The sequence below is a fragment of the Anguilla anguilla genome, chromosome 11, assembly GCF_013347855.1.
Source record: "Anguilla anguilla isolate fAngAng1 chromosome 11, fAngAng1.pri, whole genome shotgun sequence".
In the NCBI taxonomy this organism is placed as follows: Eukaryota; Metazoa; Chordata; class Actinopteri; order Anguilliformes; family Anguillidae; genus Anguilla; species Anguilla anguilla.
The window spans coordinates 31326734-31344087 of NC_049211.1; the positions used below are offsets into that span (position 1 = coordinate 31326734).

General features: G+C 38.0%; 1 protein-coding gene across 20 annotated transcripts in view; it reads right to left on the bottom strand.

Annotated features, from left to right (window-relative positions):
- LOC118207834 (calcium-dependent secretion activator 1-like) overlaps window positions 1-17354 on the bottom strand; it is a 114568-nt gene that overhangs the window by 4533 nt on the left and 92681 nt on the right. For 13 of the 20 annotated variants that reach the window (XM_035381925.1, XM_035381924.1, XM_035381939.1 and 10 more), the window contains 10 exons: window positions 16574-16730; window positions 15786-15927; window positions 12702-12863; window positions 9550-9705; window positions 9083-9230; window positions 8121-8135; window positions 6933-7007; window positions 6415-6498; window positions 5687-5719; window positions 3933-4040 (listed from right to left, as the gene is read on the bottom strand). In XM_035381925.1, coding sequence (XP_035237816.1) covers window positions 3933-4040; window positions 5687-5719; window positions 6415-6498; window positions 6933-7007; window positions 8121-8135; window positions 9083-9230; window positions 9550-9705; window positions 12702-12863; window positions 15786-15927; window positions 16574-16730 — 1080 coding nt within the window. The remainder of the gene's footprint in view (window positions 1-3932; window positions 4041-5686; window positions 5720-6414; window positions 6499-6932; window positions 7008-8120; window positions 8136-9082; window positions 9231-9549; window positions 9706-12701; window positions 12864-15785; window positions 15928-16573; window positions 16731-17354) is intronic. The other 7 variants (XM_035381934.1, XM_035381942.1, XM_035381931.1 and 4 more) reach the window with 1 other exon arrangement.

A 17354-nucleotide genomic window follows, 5' to 3' on the forward strand; every position in this document is an offset into this window, starting at 1 on the left:
TTTTGTATTTCAGAGGATCTGAACTGTCTGCTCTATACATAGCAGCGAGGCATTGCATGTAATAATGCATGCGCTTTGGATAAAACCAGAACTGTAAGCCTGCAGCTGCACAAAAGGATGGGTGAGCAGATTACATTATTTAAGGTGTGAGCGTGTGCTGTGTACCTGTGAAAGAAATGGCAGCCCTGCTGTGAAAAGTATGGGGCCCCCACTGATTTGCAGGGCCAGGGGCCGCTTACACATACTCACAGATCTCGCACAGTGTTATTATTGTTTTTTTTTTTTTTTGGAGGGGGGGAGGGAGGGCTGGGGGTGCCGTAGGGTATAGGAGGAACCTCGACTCGGAGAAAAATCTATACCTTAGGAAATATTATTGGCTACTAAGATAACTTCAGAGACATACTTTCAGATATTTACAAGAGATCAAAAATGCATACATGTATATATAGAATACCTGGCAATTTCGCATTGATACTTCAGTATAAACTGTACTCTTGATGAAAGGACATTTACTTCATCAAATTATTTGACATACCTCTGAATAGGAACATCCACTAAATGACTATAAAACATGGTTTGGTTTAAAAAGACTACCCAAATAAATCCAATTAAAACATGCGCACACACACACACACACACACACAATTTAAGAATGAGAATTCTTGGGGCTACTGGTGGCTCATTCTATTAAGATTCTGTTCTAGTGTGTAGTTGCCTATTCTATTCCAGTTGCCTCTAGTGTGCCAAGTAGTGGTGGCTGATGTCATGTGCTTTGGAAGGGAGCACATGCTTGTTTGCACTCTCCTGAATTGATAGCAGACTGTGCAGCACCAATAAAATGCTGTATACAATGCAACAATTAAATGAGATTTGTCATAGCATAGTAGAGTTCATCCTCAAGACCAGTATCACCATATGATTAAATTCTTACTTCACTTAGGGTCAGTTTCCCAGACAAGGATTAAGCCTAGTCCTGGACTAAATATATTTCCCTACTGGAGGTATCCACTAAAAAAAAAAAAAAAAAACTTAGTCTTGGACTAGGGTTAAAAAAGCCCTACAAGTGTAGCCTTGCAAATCTAATTCTAAACTGACATGTCGACAAAAATACTCAAATAGAATCAATGGATTTCCAAATGTAGATAATGTAGAGTTGACCCATCCAGTTGTCATCCATGTATCTAAATGGCAAAATACATGAGTATGCACTGTACTCTCTTCTCTAGCTCAAGGGTCTGCAAACTATGTAATGAAGCAAGTTTGCCTCAAAACCATTGGCTTTGTCTTGAAGCAGTTTAGTTTCAGTATGTTATCTTATTGGTTAACCCTCTTTGTGGCCACTGCTTATGTATGCATGTAAGGAAAAATATTATAGCTCACAATACACCTGAAACCAATTTAAAAGCTCAGAGCACTTATTAGGAGCTCAGTAATCTTTCATGCGCATTAACATCTACTGCTTAGAGCCGGAGAACTTTTGTTCCATTTGTGTGCTGAATACCGACTGGACCACAGGTGTCAAACTCCAGTCCTGGAGAGCCGCAGTGCCTGCTAGTCTCTGGAGTGTTCTCGGCACAAGTGTTTCATTTAAGTTATTGATTGGCTAAGGAATCCACACACCTTGTTCTCAAGGCCTTAATTGGCAGCTGAATGAAAGGAAAACACAAAAAAACACCTGCAGACACTGCGACCCCCTTGGGATTCAATTTGGCACCCCTTTGGGTGGTCAGTTCACAATGGAAGAGAAAAAAATAAAAACGCAAGGAGTGGACAAGAGGGTTCAGGATGAGGAAGAGCCGTGCAGCTCTCCGAGGGCAAAACATTACAAAACAGATTATTTATAATTAATCAATCATTCAACTAATCAATCAATCAATAAAATTCACCGCTATCAAAAGCTGTAGAGGACAAACTTCAAAATTTCATCCTAGACAATGATGCTAGGTGGAATTCAACCAATGGCCTTATGGAAAACATATTAGCTATATAATCTGGTCATGTAATCATTTAATTCTGCAGTACAATATTTGTGCAACCCAAAATCTAAGAAGAAATTAATGACAAATAAATAGAAATAAAAAAGTGGGCAAATGGTTTTTGCAAGCAAGGACTAGTTGTGCTGTTCTCTTAAACCATAATTTACAGTGAAATGTCAATTTTATTACCCGATCTTGCAGGTCTGGAATAGCACATGTTTGTCTCACTGGTGTTTGAGAACCAGTTTAAAGACAACAGCACATAGTATGATGTGAGGGGACTCCGTTTTCATCCCTCAAATTAAAAATAAAATGGAAAATCAAACTTTTTCGGCTTTGGTCGTGTGGAGTGACAAGGCAAGAGTGGGGGGTGGACCATTTTTTGGGAAGGGTGCCCTCCCGCATCCCCTTCGTGAGTTTTTGGTTTTTGGTGCCTGTCCACTTCACACTGTGGAGTGGGGGTGTGCAGTCCATGCAGAAGTGGGTGGCTGGATGCCGATAAGCTGTATGCATGTATGGGGCAGGCCTTTGAGAAGGTGGGTCATGCTAGTAGATGTACACAGGAAGATTATTTGAGTCTAAATCATGCCACTGAACAGAATGTGATAAAACAACTTGACATGAGAGATAAGTTCCATTTTAATCTTTGAGAGAGAAAGAGAAAAGTGGGAGTTTTGGATAACAAAAACAACAGGTAAAAGAAAGGGTGAATCGATAAAGGTTGAAATGAAAGAGAAACAATGAAGGATGAAAAATGTAAATGTGTATGCAGACAATACAAAAAAATTTTGGGCTTTTTTTTGGCACTTTGACATTTGTAAGACAGGGAGCAAATGTCAAAGGACCACAAAAAAACGCCACACTCCTTGGTTACATAAAAAAGTGAAACACAGTTAATAATAAGGACCCATTGCCAGACACACGATATTGCAGTGAAATTAAAAAGCACAGGAATACAGAGACATCAAGCTCTCAACACAGACAGTTATTACTGAACTCCTTTAAACTCTCAAACGCAGCGGCATCGGGTAAGGGAGAAGCAATGCGCAACATACGTTTTAAAACAAAGGCTCTTACGTACAGTAACTGACAACAGAAAGGGACAACTGGTGCGGGCCTAATAGGCTCAAAGCAAACAGACAGTGCAACGTCCTGCAGAACAGAGGACAAATTATTGCACATGCATCACAGAGGATTATAAACCGGCGAATGCCCATGGTGGTTATCTAAGACAGTGCTCTCTCTGTCTCTTTCCCCATTCTTCCCCATTCTGTCATTCTCTTTATCCCTCGTTTTCTGGCATAAACACCAAATCAAAGCCTTTGGGCTCCAAAAAGGCATTCCCTACTTCTATTTCTTCAGTGGAAATGTACTGTGTAATATATTTATATGCATTTTTGTACAATTCCTTAATTTCTTTTAAGATAAAAGTTATTGTTAGGTATTTGTGTTTGTCACAGAGTAGATACCATTATCAGGTAACTGTAGGTAGCAATAACTTTTCAGAAAGGAAATATAACTTATGGAGATATTTTGTCCCCACAACCACCCCCCCCCCCCCCCCCCAGTTGTGTATATTATAGTATTGACGTGTATCTGTGTGTATGTGTGTGTGTGTATGTGCACATGTTTGTGTAAGTCTTTTTGCTCATTCATTCCTTTGCTATACTCTTCATTAATTGAGAGAACACTGCTTAAGATAATCCGCTGTAAGGTTTTTTGAACACTTTGCTCGCAAGCACAAATAACCAGAGGGACAAAGGTCCAAAATACTGTGGTAAAGACTGAGCAGAAGACAGCATAGTAAAGGTTCAGAGAGAAAGAAGGGAAAAGGAGAAAGGGCCTCTAAAGTAACGCAGCAGCTCGCCTCAAAATGTGACTTATCCCTCTGCCCTTCGTTCTGTCACATTTTGGAAAGCCTCCTCCCTCAACCGGAGGAGACGGCATTTTACTTACATCAAATAACCTTTCTATATACATCTCCTCATTGACCTTATCTCGCAGAATGTCCTGAGAGTGGCGCACGAAGGTCACGTAGCCGTCAGCTACGTCCATCCCGGGCTTCTGCACGACGTCGAGCCACGGGGAGACAGGAGAGAGGAGAGATATATATACAAGTCAGAGAAGTTAGCATTAGCTATTAGCAGAGCACAAAGAAACAGAAATAGGACAATGTGGCAGAGGACTATTAATTAGCAAGAGCTAACTAGCATTTGCGCAAAGTGGTTGTGTTACCTCGTCAACAAAACAGGGAAAATGACACAGCTACATTCAGCAAAAGCTTTAATACACTGTCATTCATGATTTTTTGATGTTGTTTTTTCCATTGTATCAGCCAGACAAAACCTGTTCCTTAAATGTAATTTAATTTAATTTAATCAATTGTTATGCATTACTGGGTCAGTTTAACATTTTGATTTAATTTGGCCCTAAGCACTATTTTTTAAATAGCTCTTAACCACACTAAACTATATTATTCTCATTTGCTGTAATCCCCATAAGAAAGTCCTGTAGTATTTCAAATATCTACTGACAAAAAAGTAAAAACATTTTCATTAACATTGAGAATATGTTCCATAATTCCAGAGCGTTTACTGTAGTTAACATGTATTAATGGTCAAACAATATAAACCTGCACACTTTCACAGCTCTGCTGAAGACGGATGACAGTAACAGAGCATTGCCACTTTACTGTTACAAAATACACTATGGATAAATATTTACTAATTATGCATTATTTTAACTCCCTATACCAGCATGTTAAAATGTTAGAGGTGTGTATTATATTTTTTTAAAACCAAATTCCAACATAATCTTCTTTTATGGCATGGAAGGAACCTACCTCCAGCATATTGTCACTTTGCTCATATGGCATTCAAACAGGTAACACAACAGACTTGCACACAGGCTGCTCAACATAATCCCTTTTCAATGGCTAAATTAAATACATTTCTGATGTAATTTTATTGGCCATTGTTGTTGCTGCTTTCATTAAGTAAATTCAGCAGAGATGTGGTCACAATGAACTGACACCCACTGAAAGTAATGTTATTATGCAATGTTATTATATATATACATATGCAATTTTCACTGTTGTTTGAGAGGTAATTATTTTTCTGCATAAGCCTCAAGTAAAATATGCAATAATGGTTTCCTTGCAATATTTTCAAGATTATACTTGCATGTTGAAATAGTAATAAATAATATGTACAATTGAAAGAAAATAAACTAAACATAAATTAAAAACTTCTTCCTTAGATTTTGTTTTTAAGATACTTTCAAAGACACAAATTATAAACATCACCTGTTATTTAAATATAGCTACATCTCATACAAGGGATTTATTTTAACCAATGGGTACCATTCAGATGGAAAACAGTAATAGCAGTAATATAACAATGTGGATGTACATAGCACAGCGTCCAGTGTTAATTCAACTCTAACAGAGTACACACGAGTCCAACTGGGACCATATGTACTCTGTAAGAGCTGACTTAACACTTAACATTTTACTGTGTATGAGCAGAAAAATGTTCATTGTTTAAATCAAGCATTTGTATGAGATCAATAGTGTCAATTTATTCTATCAGAGTAAAATCTACTCCATCAGAGTTGATTCAGCACTGAAAGGTTTGCTGTGTGGTGATGCATGTGACTTTGCTCATCAAAGGACTCAAACAGTCAGCAACATGAATTATCTTCTCACTTACAGGAACATCCACATACTTTGAGGCTGCTTTCACCTTAGAAAGAATTTAGGAGAAAAGAGGAGGCTTAATTAATGTTTACGCAGTAAAATAACATTAAATCCCCGCTGGCTACTTAAAAAGTAATTCCCTGTTCAAAAACAAGACAGTTTGTATTATTGTCACTAATGATGTTTCTCCAATATCATAAGAGCTGTCCATAGTACAAATGTGCTTGTACGCTGTATGACTGGAGCAAATAGCAGTAAAGTCATGGTTACTCTATGAGGTTATAATGTAACAGTTCAAAATTCCTCATTGATCTGGTTTTACATATATGACAATCTAGAAATGTTGAGAATTCCCAAGCATTCTAGTTGACAGTTTATGAAAGGAAACTGCATTATCTTAAATACTTTAACTCTTCAGACACCAGTAAGATTCCTGGAGGTTACTGTTAAATAGAACCTGTATCATCACCATATTAAAAACTAAATTCTTCTTGCATATGACTGTATATTTTAGCTTTTAATACATTTGATTTTGTCAACAAAAAAACAACACTGTTTTCAAATATGCATCTAAACAGTCTTTCAAATACATATTTGATCCAGATCTGATTTGAGGAAACATTCAACGCTAATGCTTTATACAGTATAGATTTTTAAAACTGTGGTCTATAGACGAAGACCAGTGACATATATGATTGTAAGAGACTGAGGAGGCAGTGAAAGAACAGAAGCCATTCTTACTGTGAAAGATAGAAATGAGGAGAAGAGTGTGCCTTCATCATATCTGGACAGCTTCGCCAGGACGCTCTCCAGAATCACTACAAACTGCAGGGCAAATAATTATCTCCTTGTTACTGATGGATATTACAGTAACAGGTTTTGTCATAGCATCCTTTCTTTTTCAACAGAAGCTAATGCAAAAAATAGATTTAAAGTGCATCAATAAAATATTAATCTGCTTAGCAGACAATCAGACAAAGGCTAGGATTTCATCAATCTATCCATATGTCACTCATAATTATCAGTTTACTACTTATTTAAAAATATTTTTTTTTTGAAAGTTCATCACCAATATTTACTTGCCAAACTGTATAGAAAAAAACAACATTTATCTTTTATTTGTTTTTTTCACATGCATTTATATTCTTCTCACACAGGTATGTCATTGCAAGTACACATATGGACCTTCTCAGTCAGTTAAAGGCAAAACAGGCAGAGCTAAAAGATAAAAATGAATGAGAAGTAGAATTTGCACAGACCTTTGCCACCAGAAGGGCAATCATCTCCTTGACAGATTCCTCAATGAGCTCGTCAATTTTGGAATGGTACTGTTTCTGAAATTAACAAAACCAAAATAAAGAAATAAATATTATGTAAAAGCCCTGATCTATTTGATCTTCCACGCTGTGTGCGCTATGAATGAACTGTAAAAACACATTACAAATGGGGTTTACTGGAGTAAACACTCAATAAATACAGTCACTTGGATGCGTGATACTGTATCTGATACACCACTTCAAACTGTCTACCATATTCCCTGGTAATATTTGGCTCATTCTCATTGGTTAAAGATATACCCATCCCCAGATTTGTTCCTTCCCTCTGTGCAATGCAGCTATCTGCTTATAATATAAACTGCTTATAATATACACTGCCTATGTTTGTCGTTATGGTACCAAGTACATCTTTAAGATAAAGTATGTTTGCTATGTTTAACATACAAAACATAGTATAAAATTAACTTTTTGCAATTGGATTCCAATTTTCCAAGGCATAGTTAAATGTTTTTTTTTAGGAAGTTTAGTTCATTCCACATGGTTTTGGTGGCAATATAATAAATTTTATGTATCACCCAGAACACCCTGATGTTGATGTCATAATTAACAAGAAAGCATCATGCTATATATTGCTTGGTAAATATCCACATACTCATATATCAACATTCATGCACATTTATACAATCCTCTACATTCTGTACCCTGACTATGAATCTGAGCTCACAGTTAAATTAGCCTGGTTAACAAAGATATGATAATTAAGATTCAAATGCAGTTATAGCTCAGATACATTTACTGTAATAGAATAAATGTGTTTTACATGCAGTTAAATATTTTCAGAAATAATTAAGAATTACATGTTAAACATATCAACAGTTTCAGTACCATATATGCAAATACACACTCATGCACAAACACGCACACATACACACATACATACACAAACACACCAGATCATTCCCTCTCTTGAACATGTTCAGAAACATCTGATAGCAGCTAATATCCCTTTGATGCTCAGTAGGACACGTCTCGTAATGACCCAGTTGCATGTGGTAATGCATTAAAAACAAATCAAAGCATTCGCATTGTGGAGGGAAACGGCATTGTGCTGACAAGTGTATGTTCAAGCAATGAGAGAGACGTTTCAGGGGAACCGTTGGCCACACTTACCCGCTCTTTAACAAACTTTCACAAGATTGAGAAAAGAAAGGCAAAAAAGACACGGCAGTGGTGAATATTAAAAAGCAATGCAAGGAATGTTTAAGCAGTGCAAAACATTGGAGCATCAAAGCAAGTAGGGGAAAAAGCAACAAATATTTGCCAGAACTCATGTGAAATGCTTAGATACAAGTTCACACATTTATCATAAGCTACCGAAACACAGTGCCCGAATACAGAAGTAAATTTCTATAAAATTAAAAAATTTAAATTCAATAAAATTGAAGTCTATGAAATTAAAAATCTGTAACTTCCCCTTCTAAGAGTGAGGCAGTGTAAATATGTTTTCCTGTATGTTCAATATATGTGAAAATGCATTGCAGATATTTGGAAAATACTGTTTTCCCATGCACACTGCTGAGTAAAATGTAAATTATTGCTTTTTACATATTAATATTACATGTATTGCATAGTAATGCTCACACATGGAATTGTAAAATATGTAAATATATATAGTATACTGGATTTAATATTTTACTGAAAATCAATATACATTACTTTTTCAAAGGGGATTAGATTCACGCTTTCCAAAAAATATTTTTAAAAGGTAATGAACACTAAATCACATTTTTTGAGTTCTGCAGCAGAGTATCATGTCTCCATTTGATACATCACATTAGTCCTATAGTAAAGAGAAACAAAAATCGAATTAAGCCGTGCTGCTGCATTTTGTGCCAAAAAAATAACTAAGTAGCCATGCACTGCCACCGAAAGGCAAAACGTTTTCTTTTCCGTGAAGTGGGTGGAGACAGGTCAAAAGCTGGTGTTGCTGCACACTTTAATGAATGCCATTAGAAGCTAAACCAACAGCTAGGGCACTTGAAAGGATCTCTTCCCCAGATTTCCGATTGGTGCAAATCCTTCCTGAAACGCTCCTGGGACACAGGGAAGATAAGCGATGGAGGGAGAGTTACCTCCTGGCCCATCTCCAAGGCGCACAGTTTGGCAGACTGGTCCTTGGCATCCACCATCACATTGAACATGGTGCATATTGACTGCGGGATGCGGAAGTCTGTCGACCGGCTGCTCTTCTGAAGCTTCGACTCAAAAGCAGCCCTGGTGCTGGAAATGATAAACAAAGAGAGAGAAAGACCCCAGGGGGCCCCATCTCTGCATAAGAGCATCTGAGAAACACCAATACATTATGTAAATATAATTATCGAATAGTCTGGCTGGAGGTGTGCCTGAGGAGTGATAGGAGGGACGTAACTAGTGATGGCTAGGGCTAAGGCTGTGGATGGGACAGCAATGAGTTGTGGCTATTGCTGTGTTTAAGCTTGGCTGCTGGAGGTCAGAGTATGTTTAACCAATGATGGATGGGGTATAACCAGTGATGGGTGGGGCCAAGGCTGTGTTTACACAGGGACTGGCAGAACCTCACCGTTTTACGCAGGACTCGATCATGTCACTGGACATGAGTTTGAGGCGGTTCTCCAGGTGCTTGGCAAACTCCTCTTCAGGCCAGTGCAAGTCTCGGATGAAGGTCTGCAGGGCATCCAGCTTCCAAAAAAGGTCTTCTGAGGTCCCGGAGCCATTGCTACCAGGAAGAGGGACAGTCTGAGGTCAAAGGTCATCACCCCTCCCACTCACAGTGATGTCAGGGAATAGATCGGATCGGCACAGAGGCAGATGCTAACCCTCCGCACCTTCTCAATTCAGATTCCATTTGTTTATTCTTTATTTTTACCACACACTGATGCCCCCTCATTATGATTTTCTTTGTTTTAAAAAGTGCATTTTGCACCTTGCTGATTTCCCAACTAGTGGACAAACTGTCTCATCAATTTCACAAATCAATTTATGGTAAAAATAAATGGACATGTATGTCCATAACAAATCAATAACCACGCAGAAGAGCGTGATTATTTCCAGTGTGCGTGGGGGTGGAGGTCTTGGCAGTCATGCATACGATCAGAATCGTAACCACACGTCATGGTGTTTTGTGGAACACACAGAGCCGGCTAGTTTGAGGAGTGTACTGGTGAGAGAGTCTCTCAGAATCACAAAATAGGCTCCGGTTTAGCAGGAAGCTAATGAGCCAGACCTAGAACTACTTTTCCTTCCAACTCAGAACATATTTACAGGAAACTTTTCAGGTGGCGAGTTCTACTTTTTATTTCGTTTGCGCCAACAGGACAGCCTCTCCCACAGTACTCCTCGCAGCCAGGTCACTGGGTATCCAGCAGAATGAGTACACCATGCAGAGTCAGGGGTGCTGCCATCCTCAGTAGAAGTGACGGACGGGGTGGGGGGAGGGGCAGTTTCTACTGCTTTGGATGCCAGCTGCACTGAAGTGATGGCCTCTTCAGAGCAACAGCTAACGACGTACACACAGAACTACCACCGAGCCAGGACACCTGGAGAGTGTCTGCCCTTCCTCGACCATCACTTGGGGAGACAAAGCTACTATGCCAACATTCAGTGCCTGGTTTCGCTAACGCTAGGGCAATTCAGGAAGACTGGAGGCCAGTAGGAACACACAGGAAAGATACAAAATCACCATCAAGCTATAAATCCTTTGTGCCACTCTTGTTTCTTAGCATCTGGATCTCAACAAGAATAGGAAAAAACGTAGCAATTTGTTGTTTATGGTGAAAAACTGTCTGTGCTCCATCTTGTCTTCGTACAAATTGAATGCTGTCACAAGCACTTCTTAATATGTAGTAACTAGTGGGGGTTGGTTGGATATGTTCGTATAGCATACTGGTTTTTATTTTAACCATTACAATAGTTGTAATAAACAGCCATCGGGTTTTGTATCTTTCCATCCTACTGAATGCATGCACGTTTAGGAAAATGAAAAGCCATCAGGTTTTCCCATTTAAAAAACACCAAAGGAGGCCTATACTCCAGTCTTCCAATGCAGTACGCTTGGCATGAACATGACTTGAGCTGAATTATTATGTAAGGCTCATTTTTATATGAGCCCTAGATTATCGCTCCAAATAGGATTGGTATCTCGTTAGTCATGGATCTGGCAGGAACATCTATCATAATGATGTGCTGTCATGGATCTATCATAATAATGTGCTGTGTTACGGAACTGTCCTGTGAGGTTCCTCTGGCTGACTGAATTCATAAAGTGTCTTTATCTTGGGACTTGGCAAAGGAACAAAACCTAAAGCTATAGTGTTGCATGGCTTGAGGCCAGATTTTTATTTTTATTTTATTTTCCAGGAAGTGCTGAAGATGTTTTGCTTTCCTTTCGAAAGTGGGATAGATAATGTGCTTGAACACTGTTTACACATAACTAGCACATAGCTATACAAATAACTAGTGAGTATAATTCACACAACAATCTGTGGACTTTTTCTCACTAATATATAAGATGACACAATTGCACAGTTAATGAGATGTGTTCAAATATATTATAAACAGAATGGCAAGGCATGGCCAAACATTGTTTCTGAAAAGTATGTCCCTCATGCGCAAACAACACATCGTCCAAAGGAGGGCAGAGACTGGACCCAGGCTAGACAAATGGAGTTTCAGTCCAACTAAGGACCCACTTAAAATGAATCAACATCAGAAGACCATCTCCATGCCAAGGTAACTAATGTTAAAGGAAACCCCCACTAGATAAAAATTGAACTCAAAATGCAGAGAATGGTGAATTAAGAAAGTCTCTCATTTAGTTCCCTTTTCAAAATGGCTTATTTCTTGGGTTTTTCACAATTCAAAAGGCTGATGCCTTTGATTAAAATGAGCACTGCATTGTGGGATTGCTGGCTCTCTGGCTTGAAAGTCTCATTTTTGAAGGCCTTGACAAATAATATGCAAAATAATAGAAATAATATTCAAAATAATAAGAAGACATACAACACAGTTTGTACCTATTTTGTTGTTGTTTTGTGAGTGTGTGTGTGTGTGTGTGTGTGTGTATATAGAGTGTGAGTGTGTGTGTGTGTGTGTGTGTCTGTATATAGAGTGTGGGTGAGTGCGAGTATTTGGGAGTACGACTATGGGAGCATGATATGTGTGGGTATATGCGGGTTTGTGTGAATGCATATGTGTAAGGGTGGGAATTTTGTATTCATCTGCCCTTGATAAAACCCTCAATAAAAAAAGATTAACGGGTTTTGATGGATGTTGATTTGCATTAATGTGTATAAATTCTCAATCAAATGCTTTATTTCAAACAAATCAATGACCATTAAAACCACACCACTGCATAACGAAGACCCCTTAAAATTAAGGAGACAAAGAAACTAGCAATCCCACAATGGATTCCTCTGATATGTTTGTAAACGTGGGTCTCAGGCTTTTAAAATGTGAATAACGAAAAGCAAACAATTTTACACCAGAACTAAACAATGGATATCCTTAACGCTTTAACTTGCAGCTCAACCAAGCAATTGGACGTCTCTTCCCATCAAAATGTAGCTTATTTATTTACTTTTGAGCAACTGAGCAGCCATTTAAATTACGGTTAATAATAATAGAATTCTATGCATTTTAATTTCATGTTTTGTTTTTACAAGCGGAGGTTCCCTTTAATAAATCAGGTCTAATGTGAACTTGTTGAATACACACTCAGAGTCATATATCGCGGCCATCCAAGACGGGGTTGAAAAGCTAGGCATTTGTGGAAGGTTAACTGATAGTCCTGCTACTGGCACTGGTAGGTTTGGTACTTTGGGAATTTGGAGATTCACATTTGGAAGATTCACATTGGGCAGATTACTTGTTAAACTCCTGCAGAAGAAACAGACAGAAAGAAAATTTCTGAAACAGTGATTATGTTGATGCTGCAAAAGCAATGTGAGGCTTAATCTGGTTTTAGCTTCAGTCCAGCCAGAGTGCTTTGTCGTTAACTTTGCTTAAAACATGGAGCGCCAGGTTTTTTGGGGGAGGATGGGCTCCTCCGAAGAACAAGCTAATCGTCTCCCTGAAGGGTCCTCCATCCATATAGCGCACTATGTGATAATGGCCAAGGCCCAGCCCTCAACCATCCATAGGCAGCTGAAAATGCTATAAATCAACAATAAACAATAATCTGGCAACCAGCTTCTCAAAATGGTACTGGTATGTATTGTACACTTTCAGCAGTTCAAAAAACTTTGTTTCCACATACTATCTATTTTCAGAAAAATTTATGTTTCCAAAGTCACACAGCCACCTGCCGCAACACTATAAACACAAGCAGGAGCCTTATCAGAATAAAATCTAGACAAGAGGCTCTTTTGATAAATTATTAGCACCCATATGGAAATAAATTACTTAGTCTGATGTTATCTCTATTAGACTATATATGGTGTTGTTTGGAGTTGTAAATGGTATACGGGCTAATGCCATAACATTTACACTATAGGAAATAAGTGAGATAATTAGGTTTGAGGATACAAACCTAGATTAGGGTATGGCTGAAATGAATATATGTGTTCTCCTAAAAATTTCAATGTTCTATAATGACAAAATAAATTAAGTGATTGGATTTGGAAAGTGGGAATTTTGAAATAAGAACCTGATTATGGTAAGAGCACAAAGTGTTCTTGCAGGAAAAATTAAGGGGAAAAATAATCAGTTATAGAACATGTGTATTGCCTAAACCAGTAAGTGAAAATTAGTTATTTTATACATTTATACATTTTGTTTTCACCATTTACAACTTACAGTACGATTTAAATAGTCCCTCCATTTCAGGGCACCATAATGTTTGGGACAAATGGCTTCACAGGTGTTTCTGATTAGTCAAGTGTGTTAAATTACTTCCTTGGGGCAGGTCCAAGAGAGCTTTCAGTATCTAGTCTTGATTCTAGGCTCTTGATTGCCATTGGAGACAATTCACACTTGAGCACCACTGTGAAATGGTGATACTTTTGGTGACTAGGGGGAGTCTTTAAGGTGGGGGGAAAAAACTAATTTTTGCTTTTCTAAATGTACATTTATAATTATAACAACATACTGTAAGCACTTACAGTATGGCTGTTGAAAAAGCCATGGCAGGATGGAAAAAGCATAAACACTAATGAAATAATTCAAATTTTTAAATGTTCTATAATGACGTGCAAGTTGGCGACTCTAATGTTAAGAAATTTAGGCACACTTTTAAAACACTCTTTACTCAACATTTGTGTGCTACACCTACATGTGTTTCTTCATCAGTTTTATCACAATTCGTCACAATTGATGAAGGCAAAGTTAAGGACAGAATCTTGGATCTGTGGCAAAACTGAAGCTACAAATAAAAAACAAATATAAAATAAAATGCACACAACATTTCTGGACAAAAAAAGCACAGCAGCACAAACCTGCGGAGTAAAAGAATCAGTCATTTAGAGGCACGGGAGGCAAGTTAAAACTTAAACAATAATATCAAGGTCATACTTTATGTTAAGGGCTTGCTTTAAGATATATAATAAGTAAACTATGGTAATGGTTTGTGACAGAATGAAGTAGAGGTCCCCAACCATGGTGCTAGAGAGGCACAGGCTGTTCAGTATTATGGAGTTATTACTCAGCACTTAATTGATCAGTTATAGCCGCATTGACTGCACAGCGACCTCAGCTCAGTGAGTTAAATGGGTCTACACTGGTTTCTGTGGCAATCCTGTGGCTCTCCAGACTCCAGGGTTGAGTCTGAGGACCCCTGAAATAAACAGACCCTTAATATATAGCTGGACCATTGATAGGGACAGGACACGAAGTAAAAACAAGTTAAGAAGGGGAAACACATAGTCTTACGGTGCAAAGAAATGGCTACATTGAGCCACACAGAACAGAGCGATTCAAATCTCTGGTGGTATTTCAAAGCAGAGACTATGGGGGTTAGTAGAATAAATTAAATATTGAATAAAATAAATAAATAAAAAAAATCAAATAATATATTGTCAGGAGTCAAGTTACAGTAACAGATAACAGGACATTTCTAAACTGATAATACCACGTAAACACTACAAAATGCTTATACAATCTGTTAAATAAGAAATGTAACCATATTTACCTGTATTTGGCTTCAGTTAAAGAAATAATGATATACTGAAATAAAGTATTGTGACATGTATATAAAACTGTAGTATAGATCCAAGTTCAATTTACAGACAAATCCCTTCATTGACTATGTGTATTACCATACCTGCAGTTAGAACCAATTAATAAACATCACATAAAATATTATTCATAAATAGTGGATCATTATTGCAAACTGTTGTCATAAAAAAATGCAACTGTCTCTTAAATTCAAAATAAAGTTGGAATTACCATGTTAAATCCTAAGAAGTACTGTTAAATTGAACTCAGATGGTACAGTACAAGACTAAAATAATGTTAGCCACGGATCCAAATGTAGTTTCAATCGCATTAAAAAGCTATAGGTTTATACAGTTTATTATTGTTTTTTTTTTTTTTTTTACATTTTTTAGGTTTGTGCTTAAACATCAAAGCTCAAATCAAAATTTTGATCAATATGGACAGGGGGAAATTAGAACTGGAAAGAAAAAGAAAATGAATCATTTTTAAATTTGAAAGCAAAAGGATTATAAAACACAGATTTTGCACTCTTTCCCCTCAAAACAAAAATGTGACTGTGTGCTATATGTGGTTTTCTTCCTAAAATCAAGTCTGACTTCTCCAACCAGCTCAAGGCGAAGTGATTTTTGTCAAAAGAGGTTCTCTTACTTCACGGGTTCCCACGACTCCCGCTCAAAGCCCCTATGTATTGACTGTGCAATGGATGACTCCATCAGGTCGACGTATCTAACCACCAGTGGAGCGTACAGATCCTGAAGGTGTTTGTGGAACTTTCCGTTGCACAGGTGATCTGAAAAAAAATGAAAAAATACATTTTTGCATTTGGAAATAAGTAGGACATTTAGGTCAGGAGGTGTCAAACTTGGCTAAGTAGCCTCAAAGCTGATAGGACAGTTAGGTTTCATTAACTTCATAATTAATGTTTACATAGCAAGACTTTTAATCAGTCAGGTCCGCTAAATATTTTATATCTATTTCATATTAGGCTCTCCACGGCAAATTATACCTTCAACAAGTGGTCGCATTTTATATTGATTCAATTATAGACTAAAATTTATAAGCAGTGGGGTGCTAACTGCTGAGAGTGCAGACACTTATCAGTGATGCTTGTCTTAGAAAAGTGTTAAAAGACAAAGCAAGTGGTAAAAGAGCTTTTCAAGATCATAATATGATCTTGAGATGAAATGAACAATAACAAAAAAAAGCAGCATACCCACGAGTCCCCATTACAGAGTTTTAAGAACTTTGGAGTTTCAAAAGCAATAGAAGGTCATCTTTTAAAAAGGTTAACATTATTTGTTCAGCAACATCATAAACTGAATCACACATATCCTTCATTGCACACAAAGGCCAATCAAAAACACACAAAAACTGAATGAAAAGTAGAAAACCTGGTCCAATTTAGACTTAGCAAAGTTAATTTGTGAGGTGCTCACAGTCTGTCCGAAGGAAGTCGTTGAGTAGCTGGAAGAGAGGGAAGCTGTCCCAGCTGTCGGGCGGCTGGATCTCCAGTGCGGCATCCATGTCCACTGCATAGAGGGACAGGAAGGTCTCGGCGTGTTCCACCATCAGGTCCGACCACCAGGCAAAGGCCTTGTCACCACACAGGGGAAAGGGATCAAACAGAAACAGGAAGTCAACAAGACAGCGCAGCGGCAAAATGAGGGGGGACTCACATCAAAGGGGCAGGCTTAAATGAAACCAAAACTGTGACCCACCCCATAATCTAACGAAACAAGCCTAGAGCAAAAACCACTTTGGTCCTATGCAAACAGTGCAATATAATACAGCCAAGATTTAGTTCCCATTTAGACTTATGGGTCACTGTTTTGATTTGATTCCAGACAAGGCCATGAATCTCTATTTAAAAAAAAAACTATGAGTACCATGGTAGCTGTAACCCACAAATACATACAAATAGGGGTGGATAAGCTAGGAAAAAAGCATCTATTATGGATGTGGTAGCCCCATACGAGTGCTAAAAATGTAAAAATTATATCCACACTCAGTGGGGAAAAAATGTTTACTAGTCTGCAGTTAATATACATTCTAGATGGCCCTATTTTGACCTACATTTTGTACAACACTTGGCCTTTCACCCCACTGAGTACAGATAGCACTATCAGTATGAGTGTCCTGTGCACATCCCTGGTTCTCCTGCAGCATCACACTGAAGAATGCTCATACTCTTTACTGTAAATGAGCAGGCTACTGTTG